Source organism: Bombina bombina, chromosome 1 (assembly GCF_027579735.1).
Source record: "Bombina bombina isolate aBomBom1 chromosome 1, aBomBom1.pri, whole genome shotgun sequence".
Taxonomy (NCBI): Eukaryota; Metazoa; Chordata; class Amphibia; order Anura; family Bombinatoridae; genus Bombina; species Bombina bombina.
Genome location: NC_069499.1, coordinates 495,032,155 through 495,054,307, shown reverse-complemented (window position 1 = coordinate 495,054,307; position 22,153 = coordinate 495,032,155). Strand labels below are relative to the sequence as shown.

General features: G+C 36.7%; 1 protein-coding gene across 1 annotated transcript in view; it reads right to left on the bottom strand.

Moving 5' to 3' along the window:
- Nucleotides 1-22,153, bottom strand: part of DNAH7 (dynein axonemal heavy chain 7) — a 784,664-nt gene that overhangs the window by 746,856 nt on the left and 15,655 nt on the right. The window contains exons 3-5 of the mRNA XM_053698573.1: nucleotides 22,009-22,099; nucleotides 19,446-19,626; nucleotides 8,222-8,294 (exon numbers count right to left, since the gene is read on the bottom strand). Coding sequence (XP_053554548.1) covers nucleotides 8,222-8,294; nucleotides 19,446-19,626; nucleotides 22,009-22,099 — 345 coding nt within the window. The remainder of the gene's footprint in view (nucleotides 1-8,221; nucleotides 8,295-19,445; nucleotides 19,627-22,008; nucleotides 22,100-22,153) is intronic.

Sequence of the window (22,153 nt, the reverse complement as noted above, 5' to 3'; positions counted from 1 at the left end):
TACAAGCAGCAACATACATATATACAAGCACTTTTTAAGGATAGGATACTGTGCCATTTATAAAAAGTCATTTTAAACCCTTGTGTAATCAGTTTGTCCAATAATTGTCCAACATTCCAGTTTGTCCACTTTGCTTTTATGTAACCTAACAATGTTATGTTACAAATTATTTTGGTCAACAGCAAATTCAATCCTTTTAGCATCTGCCTCTTTGGATATACAAATATCTGATGTGTCAAACATATCACATTTTGTACTTATGCTTGAAGTCTTCCCTACTGCAAATAAGCAGCACTGATTATATCCTTGTAAATCAGTTCTAATCCAATCAAATCTAAAGGGACATCAAAATTAAGAGATTTAGATAGAGCACGTCATTGTAAACAACTTTCTAATTTATTTATATTATCAAATTTACTTAATTCTCTTTTTTGCCCCCTGCCCTTTGTGGCTATAACAGTTCTAACAGCAGACAATCTTCTCCTGGGAAGACTTTTGGAGTGTGTCTGTGGGAATTTGTGCCCATTCGGCCACAATAACATTAGTAAGGTCAGGCAATGATGTTAAGGATCCCAATTTTCCCCCTGGTAGGCCCATCATTTCTGGTATTGGCACACTAGTGGAGAAATTGGGAGCATTTATAGATGAACATTTGCAGCCCATTGTTAGCTCCACACCAGGTCATGTAAGGGATACCAAACACCTTTTGAACATGCTTGACCAGGTTATATTGGATGAAAACTGTACTCTGGTCTCTATTGATGTCTCTTCTCTGTATTCCTGCATTCCCCACAACCAAGGGTGCTATGCACTTCATCATATGCTGAGAAGACACACCAATTATGATGTGGATTATATTGAATTTCTCATAGAGACGGTAGGTTATCTTTTAACCCACAACTATTTTTTGTTTTTGGGACAATATTATTTACAAAAATGTGGTACTGCGATGGGGGCAAAATTTGCCCCCTCGTATGCAAATTTATACTTAAGCTTTTTTGAAACAATTAAAATTTATACTGATACAAATCCCTTTAAGTCTTGCATAAAAGCATACTTTAGGTACATAGATGACCTGTGTCATCTGGAGAGGCACAGATACACAATTACAGGGTTTCCTTGAATACATAAATGATAACAACATGAATTTAAAATTCACATACAGCAGTTCCAAGACTCAATTAGCGTTTCTGGATGTCTTGCTTAAAATACATGACAATAGAATAGAGACCGAAACTTATCGAAAACCCATAGCAGGAAATACCATCCTCAGGGCAAATTCACATCATCCTGAACACCTAAAAAGAGGAATCCCTAAGGGCCAATACATGCGCCTTCGCAGAAATTGTACCAACATAACACAGTACAGACAACAGGCTGAAGACCTCACGCAAAGATTAACAGCTAGAGGTTATAAAAAGAATATATTGATGAATATATCAAATGAAGTACTATCCATGGACAGACATGAACTACTAACAGATAAAACAATACAAAAAAATGATTACTCGGGTTCAAGTGTAGTCTTTTCAACTAAATATAGCAGCCAATACCAACAAATTTGTGCAGTGATAAAGAAAAATCTAGTTATATTAGAAAAAGACAAACTTCTTGATAGTGACATCTTAAATAATATAAAATTTGTATCTAGGAAGGCGAAGAATATTGGCAATAACCTAAAAAGACACTTTGACAAAAAGATCAATCATGCTCAGAGAACTTGGTTAGAACCAAAATTGGTTTTTTTTAAATGTGGCACCACTCCATGTAAATCATGTGAATACGCTGAAGTTGATTCTTCATTCTCATCACATCATACTGGTGAAACATTTAAATTAAAACACAACCTGACATGTAATTCGATTTTTGTGGTATACTTAATCACCTGCAAATTATGCAAGAAACAATACACAGGTCGTACCTCTCGTATGCTCAAAGACCGAATAAGGGAGCACCTGTTATCTCTATCAGATAAGGAGCCTAAGACTCCGGTGGCCAAGCACTTTAGGTCACACTGTGATAAACCACATAAATATTTTTCATTTAAGGCTATTGATTATGTTCCCAAATTAAACACTGGAGGAAATAGACATGACAAACTAAATAAAAGTGAAACCTTTTGGATATTCAGATTACAAACAGGAGCTCCAATGGGCATGAATGAAAAATCAGATTTAAAATTATTCATAGGATAAACAACTATCATAATTTTCACAAAACTATATTAGGGTCTCACAAGCTTAGTCGCCTTAAATTAAATTCATTCGTCAAAAGTATGAGGTCCACTTAGGATCTACACAGTCAAGATCCGATAACTCCACATAAAGGTGTCTTTATTCTTATCACTAAATTTCCATTTTTTACTTGGAAATATATATTTTCTATACTTCTTATTTGGATAAAAAAAAAATTTCACTTGTTTTCATTTTTTTCACTTTTTTAACTACAAAATCTTAAATACACTTGTTTATTTAGCTTCCTTTTTTTCTATTTTCTATTTTTATTATGAAAATATATAAGATAGAATACACATCACCATAGACACTAATAAGAATAATTTATATGAATATTCACTTTTTCGTTACGGTTTAAATAGTTGTTTAACGATCTAAATAGCCGTTTAATGATAGAAACATAAAATTATACTTGTTTATTTCCTTCCAGCAAACATATAGTTAACAATCATCTTGCTCCCAATAGGGATTTCAATATAGAAATAGTCAAAGTGTCAAATTTGTTCATATTCTAGGCATCCTATTCTAACATCTTAGCTGCACTTAGCTTTTCTGTATATAACGGTTTATATCCCTTTACAGGTCAGACAAATAAGGATATCTAGGAGTTGAATATTATCCAGCATACTTTTTTTTTTAAAAAGATACATGCATATGCATGCACCTAGTTCGCTTAATGTATAACGGATTAGGTCCCTGTACAGACTAGACTAATAAGGATAACTAGAGGCTAAACACAAAAAACAAAAAAAGAAATTAAAAAACATAAAAAATATTATGGATGTTTCCTTATATATGGCATATTTTACATATCCATAGTCTATATATCCATGCAAGGCAGTTCATGCATCTACCATTATATTAAACTGATATTTTTCAGCTACTTAGCTGATACATAATATAATATAATACTAATTGTTGCATTCATATTTTGTATACAAATGTATGGTTAAGTTGGTTTTCCGCCATAGCGCAGCATATGTCGGCCACAATACTAAGGTGCTTCTAACTTCATGTGAATATTTAATCGTGCTGTTTTTAATTAATTTTTTTCCCATTGAGAACTTATTTTCATCATTGAACTCTATATCTTCTGTTTTTTTTATATGTACAACTAATGATTAGTCTTATATTGAACACCTGTTGCTGTAACTCTGGCCCAAGCTAAACATGCAAACGAAGCATTACATAATACACACTTTGAATTCAGTACCCTGTTCCTTATTGGACAGAGCGAAGCTGCTGAGTTTTGATTGGACCGGATATACATTTAACAGGTGAACAGTTAACCCTTCACTATCCCTGACGAAGTGCTGTACCAGCACGAAACATGTTGGTCTGTTAGATATAGAGCTTTTGGGCTGACTAACCTACTGGCTGTGACATTGTAAAGTCTTTTTCTGTGAAATCTACACAGTATACTTTTTACGGATATTAATAAAGGATAATTTTTAAACTTTCCATCTCGATCCATTTACTGCTGGAATTTTTTCACCTGTGTGGAAGTATTTTGAATGATGTTAGATAAGAAGGTCTGGCTCACAATCAGCATTCTAATTCATCCCAAAGGTGTTCAATGGCATTAAGGTCAGGGTTCTGTGCAGGCCACTCAAGTTTCTCCACACCAAACGTATCAAAACCATGTCTTTATGGACCTCACTTTGTGCACAGGGGCACAGTAAAGCGAGAACATGTAAGGACCTTCCCCAAACTCTTGCCACAAAGTTGGAAGAACCAAAATGTCTTTGTAAATGTCCTTTAGTATTAAGATGACCCTTCAATGTAACTAAGAGCCTAATTCTAACCCTGAAGAACAGCCCTAAACCATTATACCTCCTACACCAAACTTTACAGTAGGCACCATGAAATAAGAAGAGCCTTCACTGGAACTAAGGTAGTAGCGTTTTCCAGAAATCTGTGACACCCAGTACATTCCATCAGACTGTGTGATTCATCATTCCAGAGAACACATTTGAACTGATCCAGAGTCCAGTGGTAGGGTGCTTTTCAAACACTCCAGCCATTGTGCATGTTGATGTGATGCTTGTGTACAGCTGCTTGTTTTTTTGGATATCAGCTCCGCAGGCACTTCTCTAAGACCTAGATAAGTCGTCCTCTTAAACAAGGCCTTTTTTTCCAATTGGAGGTGAGAAGTTTACAGCTCTTTTTAAGGACGGAATTTTTCTGTTCCCATTTTCCTCCACTTTATATGCCACTTCAATAGTATATTTTAATTTATACTAATAAAATGAAGTTTTAGAAATAGTTGCACCCTCTTAGCTCTTCTTCCTAACTCCCCATTATTTATGTAAAATGTACGTGTAGTGGGTAGCACCAGGAGGAATATAAATCCCCCCTTGTAATTTCTAAAGTTACACCCTAATCCTGTTAAACCACTAAGCAGTGCCACTGTCTCCTTCTTGTAATAATAGTGTAACTGTACTTTGTAATGTATTTTTGATGTGTTTTGTGAAACTTTTTTGTTTCGTGAAACAGTTAACCAGAGCCCTGAGGTCACACTAACTCTACATGCGTTAACTTGAATTGCGCTCAATCCATCCCGCTTACTTTCAGCTTGTAATACAAGCGAAAAACCTGTTGCGCACAAAGACCCGCAATAAACCCCTTTTTGCTTGTGCATTACTGTTAGTGCTCCACTCGTAATCTATCCCAATATGTTTCATTCTTAAGTCACGTCAGTGAGCATCATAAAATGTTTCACCTTGATCATGCATAGCATTGTGAATTAAGAAAAGACAGTGATTATAAAATTGATTTTATTAAAACGTTTGTATGTTATGTATACATATTTAATATACCACTCATTTTTATCCCCTGCTTTCATGAACCATTAACAAGTCTGAATTTTTAATATAAAGGCATTTTAAAAGCCCCAGGGTCTCACTCTGTAAAAGATAGATTAGGTGTGTTATTGCAGTCATTCATAGGAGGATTCATGTAGAATTCAGTTACCTTAGATGACCCTGTCTGGCGGCAAATCAGTCTTTCTTCATAGAACTAATTAACTCATCTGATGCACCTGGTATCTGGCTGTTCTAGCAAACATATCTGAGTCTCACAGAGACAAGCTTTAGGATTTACCTTTGATAATAGATGACAGCACTTATGTTTCATGCAAAAGTTAATGTCACTTAAAGAGACATGAAGCTCAAAATGTTTCTTTCAGGATTCAGATAGAGCATTCAATTTTCTAACAACTTTCTAATTTACTTCTATTATCTAATTTGCTGCATTATGTTGTTATCCTTTTTTGAAAAGCATACCTTATTAGTATCAAGAGTAGAAATGCATTACTGGGAGCTAACTAAGCTGCTGATTGGTGGTTGTACATATATGTTTGTCATTGGCTCACCTATTGTGTTCAGCTAGCCCACAGCAGTGCATGGCAGCTCCTTCAACGAAGGATACCAAGAGAATTAAGGAAATTTTATACCAGAAATTAAACTGAAGTTGTTTACAATGGTATGCTCTGTTTGAATCATGAAAGAAAATGTGGGGTTTCATGTCCCTTTAAGTTTATATAATTGTAATTCCCTCTAAAGGACAAAAGGATACTGGATTTCTGCTTCTAGTATTTTATCTCTGGAACAACACATCTGCCTAAGTTTTAGTGCTTTGTGTTACCAGCAATAAATAGAGACAATGGCCTCTATTTATCAAGGTCTGGCGGACCTGATCCGACTCTGCGGATGAGGTCCAATCGGCCGCCAGCAGGGGGTGTCAATCAACCCGATCGTACTCGATCGGGTTGATTTCCGGTGATGTTTGTCCGCCTGCTCAGAGCAGGCGGACAGGTTATGGAGCAGCGGTCTTTGTGACCGCTGTTTCATAACTTGTGTTTCTTTCGAGTCTGAAGACTCGCCAGAAACACCGCCCTTCAAGCTCCGTACGGAGCTTGATAAATATGGGCCTTAGTCTTCTTAACCTCTTTGTCTCTCTGTTTAAATGATTTTGTGTAACATGTTTTATATTTACGTTGCATTTGCTACTCCACACGTTGCATAAAAGAATGTCCAGCTGCTGCAAACATAATGAATATTATTAATTCCTATGGAACCAAAAAGCACATTCTAATCCAGTATAGAACACAGCATAACCACTATCTATCCTAGGACTTTCCACTCACCAGTCTACTTACTTTATTGTCATACTTCCACAAGGTAGTGGCAGCTCTAGGGGCGCTGAGCATTGTATTATTGTCATGAAACCAAATGGTGCCAGCTCTACCCAGAAGCAGGAAAAAGGTGATGTAAAAGAGGCAATGCACCATGGCAGCTTTATCAGCCCCACACCTGCCTTCCCTGGTTATAATAGTATGGATGTTTTGTGGCTACGTGGCATTTGGTAATTAATTGGCCTTTTAATAACTATCTATGCCCAAAAGAGCTACCCTGTGCAGTAAGGAGATGACACATGTTAACTGCATACATTTTGCTATTGAATATGATAGTTATTTATAATAATAATAATAATAATAATAATAATAAAAGTAAAGGAACTGGAATAGTGTTAAAGGGATACGAAACCCAAAATTTTAAACAACTTTCCAACTTCTTTATATTATCTAATTTACTTGGTTCTCTTGGTATCATTTGTTGAAAAACATACCTAAGTAGGCTCGGGAGCTGGAAACTAGTTGTTGATTTGTGGCTGCACATATATACCTCTTATCATTGGCTTAGTAATGTGTTCAGCTAGCTACCAGTAGTGCATTGCTGCTCATTCAATAAAGGATAGCAAGAGAATGAAGTAAAATTGATAATAGAAGTCAACTGAAAAGTTGTTTAAAAACGTATGCTCTACCTGAATCATGAAAAATGTTTTTTTTCATGTCCTTTCAACGACCACAATATACCCTGTACTTCGCTGGTCGTTAAGGGATTGCGTTCCTAGAATAGCATGGGTCTTGCCATGAGCGGTGAGACCGCGCAGTTTAAAACGGCACCCCCACAGAAAGGGGTTAATCACCCCTTCAATTGTTACTTGTTCTTAAAAGGGCAGTAAAGACAAAAATACATTTTCATGATTCACAAAGAGCGTGTAATTTTAGCTTTAACTTTCCAATTTTGTTCTAGTATGAAATTTGCTTCATTATCTTTGTATCCTTTGTTGAAGAGTAAGTAGGCTCAGGAGCAGCAATGCACTACCGGGAGCTAGCTGAACAAATCTGCTGAGTCAATAACATGAGGCATACATGTGCAGCCCTCAATAACCAGCTAGATCCAAGAAGTGAACTGCTGCTTCCGAGCTTACTGGTCAATAAAAGATACCAAGAGACAGAAGCAAATTTCATAATAGACGTAAACTGGAAAGCAAAGCTTTATTGCAGCATGTCTGTCTAACTAAATGTGTCTGACAGATTTGTGTTGCTGTGTATATTTTTAAATTTATGTAATCCCTCTTAAATAATAAAAAAAGAAACAAACATAATCATAAAGGTTGTTCTGTATTAAAATAATTACTACCCCTAGCATAGTAAATTCAACAACTCGTGCAAGTTTCAAAAATGATTCTGTAAGCTGGTGAACACTTTGTACCCAATTACATGAAAGAAACTGTTCTCCCTGTCAACATAATGAAAACATCTCAGATAACTTGTGGCATCTTCAGACCTAATTTAATATGCTAGGATGCTTCTCTAAGTCAGGAACTGTGCCAAGCAAAGTTTAAATGCAGGAGGTTTCGCTATGGCTTGAGGGTTCTGTTCAATTTACCATGAAACTTCTGCTTAGAGCAACCAAATGTTCTATTCAGCTGGATACAAGTGATCCTATGACCCTCATTTGTTCTACTAGAACAATCAAATCAGAAACCACATATGTCCTATTCAAAGCATATCGATTAAGGCCTTAGCATCAATAGAGGAGCAAATATCCACTGGTTTATACAGACACAGTTTATAGCAGAAAAGAAAATAACTTTAAAGCATTGCCTAAAGTTTTCTATAAAACAACTTTATAACTTACTCGATTCTGTACGGCAGAGGATCTGTTTTCTTATCCTTGTCTTTTTCTCTTGGATCTTTTAAAACAAAATCAACTACAATATAAAATAAAAGATAAAAACTTTGTGAATAAAACTCTTTATTGAGTTCATTAAAAGGACATCAAAATCTCACATTTTCTAGTTTTCTTTTAAAATGGAAATGTTTAAAAAAGATATGAGAATTTAACAGACCTTTCATCTACAGGGAACAAGCGTGCAAACCCAGAGGCATCACTCCATGGTCTTATATATTTTAAAACTATTAAACACTAGTAAGGATATTAGAAAGTCCAGACTCATCACTGCTCCTGAAACCCAGTATAGCCTCAAGACATGAAGTATGCTGCATAGCTCTACATATTTTGTAACACATGATTTCGAGAGCATAATATATAGTGCAAAATTCAAATTTTAGACTCTTACAAGTGTGGCCAAAAGAAGATATATATATATATATATATGTATATAAGGGACATGCAGTTACTAGAGGCAAAAAATTTTTTCTTTATTATTGCTTTTAAAAAATATATATTTTTATACCTACATGTTGTGCAATGGAGAGGCACACGCTTAGCATATACACGTTACTATGGCAACGTTGTGCCATGCGTCATCACGCTAGGGACGTTAGCGTGCCGACGTGACGTCATTGCTCCACGCAGGAAGACGCGAGCGGATGGTTGGCGGCAATGCTTATTCTTATGCTTTATAAGGGGTATGTTTTTAATGTTTGTTAGCTGATTTTAGGTGCTTGATTGCTCTACCTCTGATGTTTTGTGACATTTGATAAAGGTGCCGAAACGTTATGTCTTTCACTTTTAATATGGAAGTGAGTGCCTGCATTTTTTGGATACCATATATATATATATATATATATATATATATATATATATATATATATAAAAGGGACGTGCAGTTACTAGAGGCAAAAAATAATTTCTTTATTATTGCTTTTAAAAAAAATTATCTTTTTACACCTACATGTTGTGCAATGGAGAGGCACGAGCAGGTCTGCTGCCCTCCCCGTTGCGCAACATACTTGTTCCTTTGGGCTATGGGCCCGCAAGAGCTGGTGAACGGTGGTTAAGGTAGCTCATTGCATGGCCCATAAGTGCCCATTTAAGGCTGCTTTATTAGCGGCCTCTTTGGGGCCGACCCAGGGGAGCCAATCAGCTCCCCGTGCACCTGACAACTTAGGCTGCGCATCACGGGGGCGTTTACAATGTCTGAGCCCTTAGCGCGCCAAAAGCCTCAAATCAGCTGAGTTAGGTGTGGCGACATTGGACCAACCTACTTCTTTCAGCAGGCGCAGCTGTCCTGCACTGTCAGTTTGCAATGCATTCTAAAGTATTGCTGGTTTTGACTTATTTACCAGCTATGCTTTTTTTATCCATAATCTTTTTGTGGATGGCTGTGTTGTGGGAAATTGGATTCACAAAACTGCAATCAATTTCTATGTTACTGGTTTCCTGCCTTTTCAAATAAGATACCATGAAAAAAGAGAGATTTAAATCATGTAACTTGAGTTTAGAGTATTTAATTTCTTTTATGATTCAGATACAGTGTAACATTTAAAAAAAAAAAAAATTATTTTTATTATCAATTTTTTTTTCATCATTGAAAACCAGTAAACTTGTGTCAGGAGTGTTACCTGACTGGAGCACTTTATGGCAGCAGTTTTGCAAAAATGTGTTTAAAGGGACATTAAAAACACAAATTGTAAGCTGCATTTGTCAAATTAGCATATTATTTTATGTTTTTCTTTTCACTGATTTCCCTGTCCCTCAGAACAAAAAGGGACAGTAAACATGGTTTTAATGTATCATTAATGTCATATATATAAATATTTATTTTATATATATATATATATATATATATATATATATATATATATATATATATATATATATAATGTGTGTGTGTTTCTCAGGCATAGCATAGCCAGTGCCTCACCAGCCTCTGACCTCACCGCATGTCACTGATCTATCTATGTGTGTATAAATATAAATATATATATATATATATACATACATATATATATATATATATATATATATATATATATATATATATATACACACACACACACATAATAGGTCAGTGCATAGCCCATCTGAACATTCCAAACAGAAAACCTTGAAGAGTGCTGCAAAGGAAATTACATGTGGATAGCTGTTTCAGTCTTATTAGGCCTCATCAGCACATGATAATTTCCTGAATGCTGCTGAGTCAAACTTGCTCTAGGGCAATGATGGCAAATTTGTGAACTCCAGATGTTTCACCACTACATTTCCCATGATGCTTAGGCACTCTGCAGTCCAGTCGATCATCATGGAAAATGTAGTTCTGAAACCTAGTCCCAAGGTTCGCCATCACTGGTCTAGGGAGATTAAACCTCCATTAAAATTATGGTGAATAAGAAAGATGTGGGAGAAAAAAAACTCCTCCACTATGAGTTAGAAAATACTCAATAGTTCATTGCATAGCCCATCTATACATCCCCACAGAAAACCTGAACTACCTGTTTTTGTACAGAAGTGGAGGAAAATGTATGTACATTTGCATAAAAAAAATCAAATAAGAATAATAATGGAGCAAAGATTATATACTAGAGACATTCATGCACATTGTAACCTAACGGATAAGGAAGTAGGCGGACACAAGACGCATTCGGCTTGTTTCAGAGCCGCATTTAATCTTGTGAAAGTGCAACACACTGAGATCTGGATTTGTACAGCTCCTACTTCCTCATTCGTTAGGTTACGATGTGCACACATACACGTCTCTATTATATACATTACTTACATAGCTTGACTACCTCATTAACTTCACCTGCAATAAATAAAGAGTATTTATACTATTGAAATAACAGGGCATTTAGCAGAATGTTTATCCTCCAATACAAATTCCCTAATTTTATTACAAGACCAGAGACTCCTATTTTTGCATTCTCTCTTTTTACTACTCAATGCAGCTTTTAAAAGTACATAATGACATAAACAAACATATTAAAACAGCATAGAAAACAGATAACCACAATAAGTAGCTAAAGATAGAGCTAACTTATAACTCCAAGAAAAAAGTGACCAATCAGAGAAGGAATAGTGACCATAAACTGTCCAATAAGCATCCAGACTTCCTCTTTCTTTTTGCTGCTCAGTCAAGATAAGTATTATAAATTTTATCTCCAATAAAGTTTAAAGTTTCATTCAGTTTCTTATTCCTTGTCAATATATATTTTATATTTTTTCATTTATTTATTTTTCACTAACATTCATAGCTTGCATAAGTAATTCAATGTTTAGTTTATGTTATATTTAGCAAATGTTTTAACGTTTTAAAATTGCCTCCGTTTTTTCGGCCTTTTGCTATTTTAGCTGCTTCACTTCGTCCCACATTCCCTCCGGTTTCGCCTTTTAATTAATGTAGTCCCCCATTACCTCCGGTTTTTCCGTTTTTTCTGTCTGAAGTGTTTGCAGTCAGTCTTCCTCCTCCATCTTCCCACTGTCACTAAATGTTCCGGTCGCCATTTTGTGGGCCGGACTTCCCTTCCCGCCCCTCAGTCTGACGTGTTTTGCCTTCCCAGTCAGTCTGAGTTAGTCTCACCTCACGACCGGCAACATTTGTTGCCATTTTTTCCCTCAGACGAAAGCAAGTTGTTTTACAAACCATTTTTTTGCTTACATTGCCATCTTGCGGTAAAACGTTTATTAACAAGCTACTTATTTAATTTCTAAGCGGTTTTTATATATGTTAAACCTATCTAAGTATTATTAACATATAATTCAATTGTAAATTTATATATTGTTCAAAGTATTATCTATATATATTTAAATTTTGTGTTCTTTAATTTATTAAGGAACCTTATAAAGTTTTATTTAAATTATAAATAAAAATTTTAGTTTATTAAAATGTCTGAAAACCCAGAAAGTTCTCCTCCTTTAACAGCACAGACTGTTCAAATTATGATTGATTCGTCAATGAACAATCTTTTCAATAAAATGTCTTCATTAATGGGCATTAAAGAAACTAAAAAATCTTTAAAGAGAAAAAATCCCTCAATTTCTGTAATTGCCAGCAAAAAGCTTATAACAAAATCTCGTCAGCTTTTGTCTGACACCGCAATTCCTCGCAGCACGGGAACAAAAACTGCTGCTAAAAGAACCCTGAATCCCAAGGGTGTCCAAATGGGAGATACTAACACAAGTACAATATTTAAAGAAAATGTAAATAATGTTGAAAAATCATCCTCTGATGAAAACAACTCTGAGGATGGTAGTTATACAGATTTAAACTCAGATTCTATAGATGTGGAATCTGAAAATTCTGATTATACCCCTGCTATAAAAAGGCATAAGAAAATGCATAAAAAATTAAAAGAATATATTGAGGAGGAGACAGAATTCACTGATTGTCTGGGTATACCAAGATTTAATCCTGATGAACTTCACCATCCCCGCTCTGCGGAATGGTGCCCCAATATAGAGGTGGCAAAATGTATCGATTTCCAACTCAGGAAACCTTTAAAGAAACAGACTCGCAACAAGATGAGGGCGGAATGCCCTCGCCCCTTACTCCCAAAAAATGCTTCAATTACCCCTGAGGTTGACCCTAAAATCCTTAAATTCATTGGTGCCCCAGGCTACAAGGTTAAAAAAGGAATTGATAGATCCTGGAGGATTTGTCAGGACAAATTGTTAGACTCCATAGGTCCCCTGACCAAGTTATTTGAATTATCAGAACAGGGTGTTGCAGAGGATGCCCCACTGGACCCATATGTTGTCAGAGAATGGGTCCAACGGCTCCTATGTTTTATAGGTAACACAAATGCTGCCATGACCCTAGAGAGACGACGAAATATATTGCCAAAAATATCGGATTTCGCTTCCAATGAAATATCTCCGGACGACAATGGTTTGTTATTTGGTGACTCTTATTTGAAAGAGCTCAATCAATATGTTAACACCTTTTCAAATCTCAATAAGGTTAAAACTTCTGTTAAAAAGATTTTTTACCCTAATCAGAGTTTCTCTGACAGGGCCGGGAGAGGCAGAGGCCGCTTTCCCGGCCGTCAACCATTCCTATCCAGGTCTCATTATAACCAGTCCCATCAACCCTATTATTCTACCCAACATCAGTATCAATTCAACAGAAGTTTCCAAGAGCCTTCAACCTCAACAACTTTCTTCCCAGCAAGGAGCCGCCCTTGGAACCAAAGAGGCTTCAGGGGTAGATCAAGATCAAGACAAGCTCCAGGTAAGACTATTGGTTCCCTCTCAGATTCCTTCTTCCCGAAACAGAATTGGTGGCAGAATTGTTTTGTTTGCCCAAAACTGGGCTTCAATCACTTCCGACCCTTGGGTTCTTCAAGCTGTGTCAGGAATTTTCATAGAATTTATTTCCCTTCCCATTCAAATAAAATTTCCACAACCAATTCATTTTTCCCAAAAAGACAAAATTCTGGTTCAAAAAGAATTTTTTTCCCTTTCTTCCAAAAAAGCTATTCTTCCGGTCCATCATCCTCAAAATTGTTATTTAAGCAATCTTTTTCTTGTCAAAAAGAAAAACAACCAATTCAGACCTGTTATAAATCTAAAATCTTTAAATGCTTACGTTATTTACCATCATTTCAAGATGGAAGGCATTCATTTATTAAGAGAATGTCTAAGGGAAAACGATTGGTTAGTTCGTTTAGATCTCACAGACGCCTATTTAACCGTACCAATCGCTCAAGAGCACTGGAAATTTTTAACCTTCCGTTGGGAAGATCAGTTTTGGAATTTCACCTGTCTTCCTTTCGGCCTATCCTCTGCTCCTTGGATTTTCACAAAATTACTCAAACCAGTAATAGCTTGGTTGAGACTTCGAGGTGTCCGTCTAATTATCTATTTGGACGACATACTTATTATGGACCAGAATTTTCTCTCACTCCAAAATCATCTGTTTTCAACAATCTCCCTTTTGGAATCTCTAGGTTTCATAGTAAACAGACAGAAATCAGTTCTGGTTCCTACCAAATCTCTAATCTTTTTAGGTTTCAAGATAGATACAATCCTTTCCACTTTGAGTCTCCCATTAGACAAAGTGAAGAATATAAAGAAAGAGATTTCCAAAACTTTGTCCAAAGATTCAGTCCCCATCAGAACTATAGCCAGGATAGTAGGGTTACTTTCATCCTCTATTCAGGCTATTTTTCCTGCCCCTCTTCATTATCGCGAACTTCAAAGATTGAAAATCCTTCATTTGAGAAAAGGTTTTTCCTACTCTCACTTGATTCCCATATCTCCAGAAGCGAAAGAAGAACTTTCTTGGTGGCTTTCACATTTAGAGGCCTGGAACGGAAGAGCCATTTTTGGCAAAACTCCGGATTTCATCATCGAATCCGATGCCAGCCTTTCAGGCTGGGGAGCTCGTTGCGGTCCTTCCATCACAGGTGGCAAATGGACTCTGGAAGAAAAACGCTTTCACATAAATTGTTTAGAATTATTGGCTGGCTCGTTTGCAGTCAAGAGTTTTGCAAAGTTTTCTTCTCCAGTTTCTATTTTACTGCGTATGGACAATATATCTGCGGTGCAGTATCTCAATCGTTTGGGAGGCACCAAATCCAGGGACCTGTCCAATATCAGCAAAGATTTTATTCATCTTTGTTTGGACAGGAACATTTCAGTCAGAGCAGAATATATTCCAGGACAAGCGAATTCAATGGCGGACTGGGGATCTCGTCATTTGACGGATTTCAGCGATTGGAAATTGGACAGGAGTCTTTTTCTCTCTCTCCAATCTCTCAGGGGTCCCTTTTGTTTGGATCTTTTTGCATCCAGGACCAATTTTCAGATTCTTCCTTATTTCAGCTGGCGCCCAGATCCGGAAGCAGCTGCCATAGATGCTTTTCTCCATCCATGGCCACGTCTAGGGGTCTACGCGTTTCCTCCATTCTCGATGATCCCGAGGACGATTTCAATTGTCCGCAGGGATCTCCTTCGTCTAATGATTGTGACCCCCCTTTGGCCGACACAGTCATGGTATCCATCCCTTCTGGAAATGTCCATCGATCTCCCGATTCTTCTTCCTTGTCTTCCCCATCTTCTTACGGATCCAGAGGGCAATTATCACGATCTAGTCCTTCAAGGTTCTCTACTCCTGGTAGCATGGACGATCTCAGGGGACCCTGGGCTCTCCGAGGCCTTTCGGCTGGAGCAAGATCCCTCTTTCAGGAATCTTGGGCCCCGGGCACTCGTAGATGCTACTTTGCCGCTTGGTCTAAATGGTCTAGCTGGTGCTTGCAAAGGAATCTGGATCCCATTTCTTCAGATTTAACTGACATTATTAATTATTTATCACACCTTTTTGATTTAGGTTTAGCATATAGAACTATCAATGTACATCGCTCAGCTATTTCTGCTAGACATAATTTGGTTAATAATGTTTCTGTAGGTAAACATCCTTTAGTTTGTAGGATCCTCAAAGCCATGAGACTAAAACGACCTCCAGTTCCTAAACATGAATTTTTCTGGGATGTGGACTTAATTTTTTCCCTTTTTAAGTCTTGGCCACATAATGCCTCATTATCTTTTAAACAACTCACAGCTAAACTCGCCACTCTTCTTTGCCTAATTTCTTTCAGAAGAGTTTCTGACGTTAAAGCCCTAGATTGGAATTCTAAACGCTTCTCTCCAGAGGGTGTTACCTTTTTCATTTCACGAAGAACTAAAACCCTTTCCACATCTATCTTTTACCCTTACCTTCCTTCTGAACCTTCCCTTTGTGTGGTTGAATGTTTGAATTCTTATGAATCCAGAACTTTACCTTTTAGAAAACCTTCTAATAACCAACTTTTAATTTCCTTTATTCCCCCTTATGCTGCCGTATCCTCTACTTCCATAGCGAGATGGGTTAAATGGGTCATGAAAGAAGCTGGGATCGATATTTCTTTCTCAGCCCATTCAGTTAGAGGTTCTGCTGCTTCTAAAGCCTTTTTGAAGTCTGCTCCGCTTCAGCGGATTTTGGATGTGGCAGATTGGTCTTCAGACTCTACCTTTAAACAATTTTATTTCAGACCCATTCAACATGCCTCACTTAACTTATTTTCTTAAATGGTTTATGCTAGGATTAATGTGCTTTAAACTTGCAAAAATAGGAGTCTCTGGTCTTGTAATAAAATTCCGATTATCCTAATATTTTGAAGGTATAATCTAGATTTTATTAAAGACACAGAGACAAGTATTTTCCCACCTCAATTATGTTTGATACCCTCCCATTAAGAATTCTTTTATATTGTTATTATTACTTATTTTTTCTTATTTCGACAGTTTCCATCTGAAGGAAATCCTTTCCTTAAATCGGGATTTGTACCTTCTGTTCAAGAGGATTTTCACCTGGCAAGTACCCTTAGATCCAAGTCATCTGCTGCAATCAAGTTCTTATCTCACAAGTTTCCCTTCAATCAAACTTTCAACTGTTATGTATATGTTTTGTTCTGTTTGGGACTTTTTGGACTGTTACTAGTTCTAAAAAATTTTCCATTGGTGAGCATCAGTCAAGAAAGATGAAGTCTGGATGCTTATTGGACAGTTTATGGTCACTATTCCTTCTCTGATTGGTCACTTTTTTCTTGGTGTTAGGAGAAATAAAAAACAGAGGGGCGCCTCATGTGTGGTATAGTCTGATTGAAGACATAAGAAAAAGCAACAGAATAGCCAAATGAGTACTCACATACTCCACGAGCACACTCATGTTCCAGTAGGGGCAGGCTGTAGATTTAGATGGGTGTGACAGCTCACCCTTTCAAGGATACTTCCAATACTGTAGTTCTGCAACAGGTGTAAAACAAATAGAGAGCACTATATGTGCAGACCATTAAGGATGATACATAGAAATGTGCTTTATAGTATAAAGTGGGTACTCACATACTCCCAAAGCACACCAATGTGCTGGTAGATACAGGCTGCAGATTCAGGCAGGTGTGGCAGCTCACCCAAACAAACGATCTTTTGGTATTGATGCAGTGAAAACAAAGGCAGGTTTAATGCTTCTCAGTAGCTGTGCACTTAATAGTGATTGCAGGCAGATGGTAGGAAATGAGATCCACTCCAAAAGTAAAAATTTGCAAATATTTATTAAAAACAAAAATTTAAAAACAACACCAGGGTTGTTATACAAAGTGGATTACAGGGTCACCCAGTTGGCCCCAATGATTGCAACGCGTTTCTCGGTTGGCAAACCGTTTCATCAGGCATATCATATGCCTGATGAAACGGTTTGCCAACCGAGAAACGCGTTGCAATCATTGGGGCCAACTGGGTGACCCTGTAATCCACTTTGTATAACAACCCTGGTGTTGTTTTTAAATTTTTGTTTTTAATAAATATTTGCAAATTTTTACTTTTGGAGTGGATCTCATTTCCTACCATCTGCCTGCAATCACTATTAAGTGCACAGCTACTGAGAAGCATTAAACCTGCCTTTGTTTTCACTGCATCAATACCAAAAGATCGTTTGTTTGGGTGAGCTGCCACACCTGCCTGAATCTGCAGCCTGTATCTACCAGCACATTGGTGTGCTTTGGGAGTATGTGAGTACCCACTTTATACTATAAAGCACATTTCTATGTATCATCCTTAATGGTCTGCACATATAGTGCTCTCTATTTGTTTTACACCTGTTGCAGAACTACAGTATTGGAAGTATCCTTGAAAGGGTGAGCTGTCACACCCATCTAAATCTACAGCCTGCCCCTACCAGCACATGAGTGTGCTCGTGGAGTATGTGAGTACTCATTTGGCTATTCTGTTGCTTTTTCTTATGTCTTCAATCAGACTATACCACACATGAGGCGCCCCTCTGTTTTTTATTTCTCCTAGTTCTTGCCTGGATCATCCGGTTGAGAGGAGGCAGCCGCCGCTCAGCTATCAACTTATTTGTAAAAAGAGACATTTTCTTTCCTGTTTACTCCAAAAGGGATTTATATAACCTTATATTGATATATTTTTCACCTCATAAGATAACATTAGTTTGTTTAAGTTTCAAATTGTCTTTAAGGGTTATCAATAACTACCATCTGAATTGTATACCATTCTGCGCCCCCTCCACTGTGATTTTATCACGTATTAGATTTTTCTTGGAGTTATAAGTTAGCTCTATCTTTAGCTACTTATTGTGGTTATCTGTTTTCTATGCTGTTTTAATATGTTTGTTTATGTCATTATGTACTTTTAAAAGCTGCATTGAGTAGTAAAAAGAGAGAATGCAAAAATACTCGTCTCTGTGTCTTTAATAAAATCTAGATTATACCTTCAAAATATTAGGATAATCGGAATTGTTAGATAAGTCAGTACCAGCAAAATGACCCAGCATGAGAGACAATCCTTTTGTAGCTCAGTTCTAATAACATAGTCTATAGAAACATAGATTAGAGCTGTACTATTAAAGTATGCTGGTTGTAATGATAACCAAACTATAGACAGCTAAATAATCTGTAAAACAACAAGTTTGTCTCAGAGATTAAAAACTGAATAGAACCAGTGTTAAACTACTACAGTCCTACTAAACAAACACATTTAGCAGGCAGTACAAGCTACTGTACCTGTTCTAGGGACATTATTACTCTAGTAACTTGTCTAAAGTGCATGTTCTGTTATGGCCATGTTAATTTTATAGTTTCAAATAAAATAAATGCATTCTACATTACAGGAATATTACAAATAATATAAATAACATCTATTAAGAGAGACAAAAATGTTTTTAACTAATAATCGACAGACTGAAAACTAAAACAGGTGAGTGAGCACTGAACTTATATATAAAAAAGGCTTAACTCATTTCAGTCCTGACAAGGGGATCAGAGGAAAATTTAAGAAGAACCCGTTCCCCTATAAGTATTCCTCCCTATATGAGTTAACATATAGGGGTAGATTTATCAAGCAGTGGATGCTGCAATCTACCCCTGTAGTTTCAGGTTCCCCTGAAACTGAAGTTAAGAAGCTGCGGTCTTAAGACTGCTGCTCCTTAACTCATCCGCCACCTCTGAGATTGACACCCCCTGCTAGCGGCCGATTGGCCAGGAATGTGCAGGGGACAGCATTGCACAAGCATTTCACAAGAAATACTTGTGCAATGATAAATGCTGACAGCGTATGCTGTCGGCATTTATCGATGTGCGGCGGACATGATAAATCGGCCCTATAAACTTAAATATAATGCATTTACCAATGGCTTTCTTAACACTGTAAAGATAATCCTCTTTCATTTCATCTGAAAGTTCATCAATTTTCTCTGAGTAAACGGTGAGATGTTCAGGAACCTTCTTCAAAACATTATCCAGCCATAACTGTTCCATCGGAGCCACATGTTCTGTGTCAATTCCATGGGATATGTAATAATTATATCTCTATAAATAAAAGTATAACAAAGAAAAGGAGAAGTGATCAGCACAAGGCCTACACATTAATAACCTGTTAATATTAGGAAAGTTGCTATTTCTGAGGCAAAGTCAACGGGCCTATTTTAGTAAGTGGCATATTAAAAAAAGAACAACATATACAATTTGCTTATACATTGAAATTGGCTAAATCGTGTGCATGACACTAGCAAACTGCTTTTATAAAGCACTGAATCCAACATTCTAATTTACTTCTAGTATAAAATTTGCTTCATTTTCTTAGTATCATTTGTTGAAGACCATTTCTAAATAGGCTCAGGAATAGCAATGAACTGCTGGGAGCTAGTGATTGGTGGATGCACATATATGCCTCTTGTCATTGTCTCACCAGATATGTTCAGGTAGCTCCCAGTAGTGCACTGCAGCTCCTGGTCCTCATCAAAACCTCATCAAAATACAACAATAATAAATAAATGAATAAATAAAACGTACAATGGCATGCAGGTTAGTTGTCTTTAACATAGTGAACGGTTCTTTTTTTTTTTTTTTTACATATTTGGATTAGTTTCTTCACCAGATACCATAAAAACAACACATCAGTTTGAGGAAACAGCCAGTTGTAGGCTGAGAAACATGTTGCTTTTAAAATAAAAATATTATTTTTAACTAATATACTTGCTGCTGGATTTTATCTGGGAATCCATCTATACTCGTGCATCAGTTTTGGGAGCTATCTTATTTGCTCAAAACTCTGAAACAGTCAGCTGGGCGGCTGAGAAGTCCCAGTCTGTGTATATTGCACCTGGAGGTGCTCTGCTACATGTAACTGTGCATATTCCCTGGATACACATATATTTGTACAAACTGTACTGGGCTATGTTGGCTCTATATCCTCCTCTAGGACCTCACTGGTGAAGAAGTACTACAGAATTATCTCTGTGTCTGTTCAGTTTGCTGGGCAACTGTGAGGTTCCAGTCTGCTTCCTTGCACTTTTTGGTGCTACTCGTTTGTGAGTATTAGTCTTACATATTTCGCTTGTCCCTTGGTATTGTGATATTAGGCCATTGGGCGCCTCTGTGTTTCTTTTTTCAGACCATCTGTTATCATCAGGATTTTGACCCCCCTACGACAGAGAGCTGACCTTTGCAATCATCTGGAGCTATTGTGACTTACAGGATATCATTTAGTTATTGGACATTTATTGTGTTTCCAGTCACAAGGTTATATTTCTTTTCTTTTCTTTTTTATTTATTTTTATTTTTTTATTTTTTTTTCTCTGGTATTCTGCTGTTTATTTTTAGAGTGTTGTTGTATACATTATTATTGTTCTTATTACATTGTGTTACATTTGTTTTGATTGAGAGCGCCCCCTTGAGGATTGGTGTGCTTCCACACACCATAGCTATATATTTTGTTTTTTCAGACACATCAGTTTGTGCCGCACAGGCTATGCTTGTAGTCTATATCCAACTGGTGACAGGCTGAAGACTGGGAGTGGATAGCAGAAGCAGCGTAGGCCACTCCTGAGTTGTGACCATACAACAGCAAGACACGCTGGGACTTTCATCGTGGATCAAGTGGCTGATGATCAGTTGTAAGAGGGTAGCTGAGAGCAATGCCAAGGATTAGTGTTACAACAGTTATATGGTGAGTGGAGAGCTGATAAGCACATCCCTATTTACTTTGTTTGCCTACTTTTCAACAAAGGATTTCAAGAGAATGAAGCAAACGTGATGAGAGAAGTAAATTGGAAAATTGTTTAAAATTACATACATTCTCTCTCTCTCTGAGCCGTGAAAGTTTCATTTTGACCTTACTAATATATTTATAAAAGTATCTTGTTTTTATTTTAAGTATTTATATTATTAAGTGCCTAAATAAAGTACTATAAAATAACATTGTGATCATAGGTTACATTTAGAAATAAATGTTGCACTAAGAAATAAATGTTTATACACAACAAATAATATTTTATATATATTCAGAACAAAGCTTGATATATTTCTACACTTCTGTTTGAAGAGCTATTTATAAATAGGTGCGGTGTGAGTGTGTACACTTTGCTATACTGTTGCTAAGTGTGCTTGTGTTCCTTCAATATAGTACATCTAAATCATGAAAAGGAAACATTTTCTTGCGGCATTTATTGTCAAGTCTACAGAATCCATGAACTTGCGTAACTATTATTCCTAGTGAATTTGGTACGCTGGGGTTCAGGCAGCCAAAGGAGTGATTATTGCCAGCACTAATACAAGCTAGGGGTTCAGGCAGCCAAAGGAGTGATTATTGCCAGCTAAAAGTTTGTATATAAAACTAATAACACATCACATACTTTAATACGGACATCACATCTAACTGAACAGACATAAATACTTGAATATTGTACTTACTAATATATCTTTTTCCAGAGCAGCACTTGCAGTTGTTTCTATATGATTGTGGTCAGGCTGGAAACTCTGGATAGTAGCAATATCTTTTTGCCTAAAAAATAAAATATAACAATATTTACAATAAACAGTAAATTAGTTACACAAT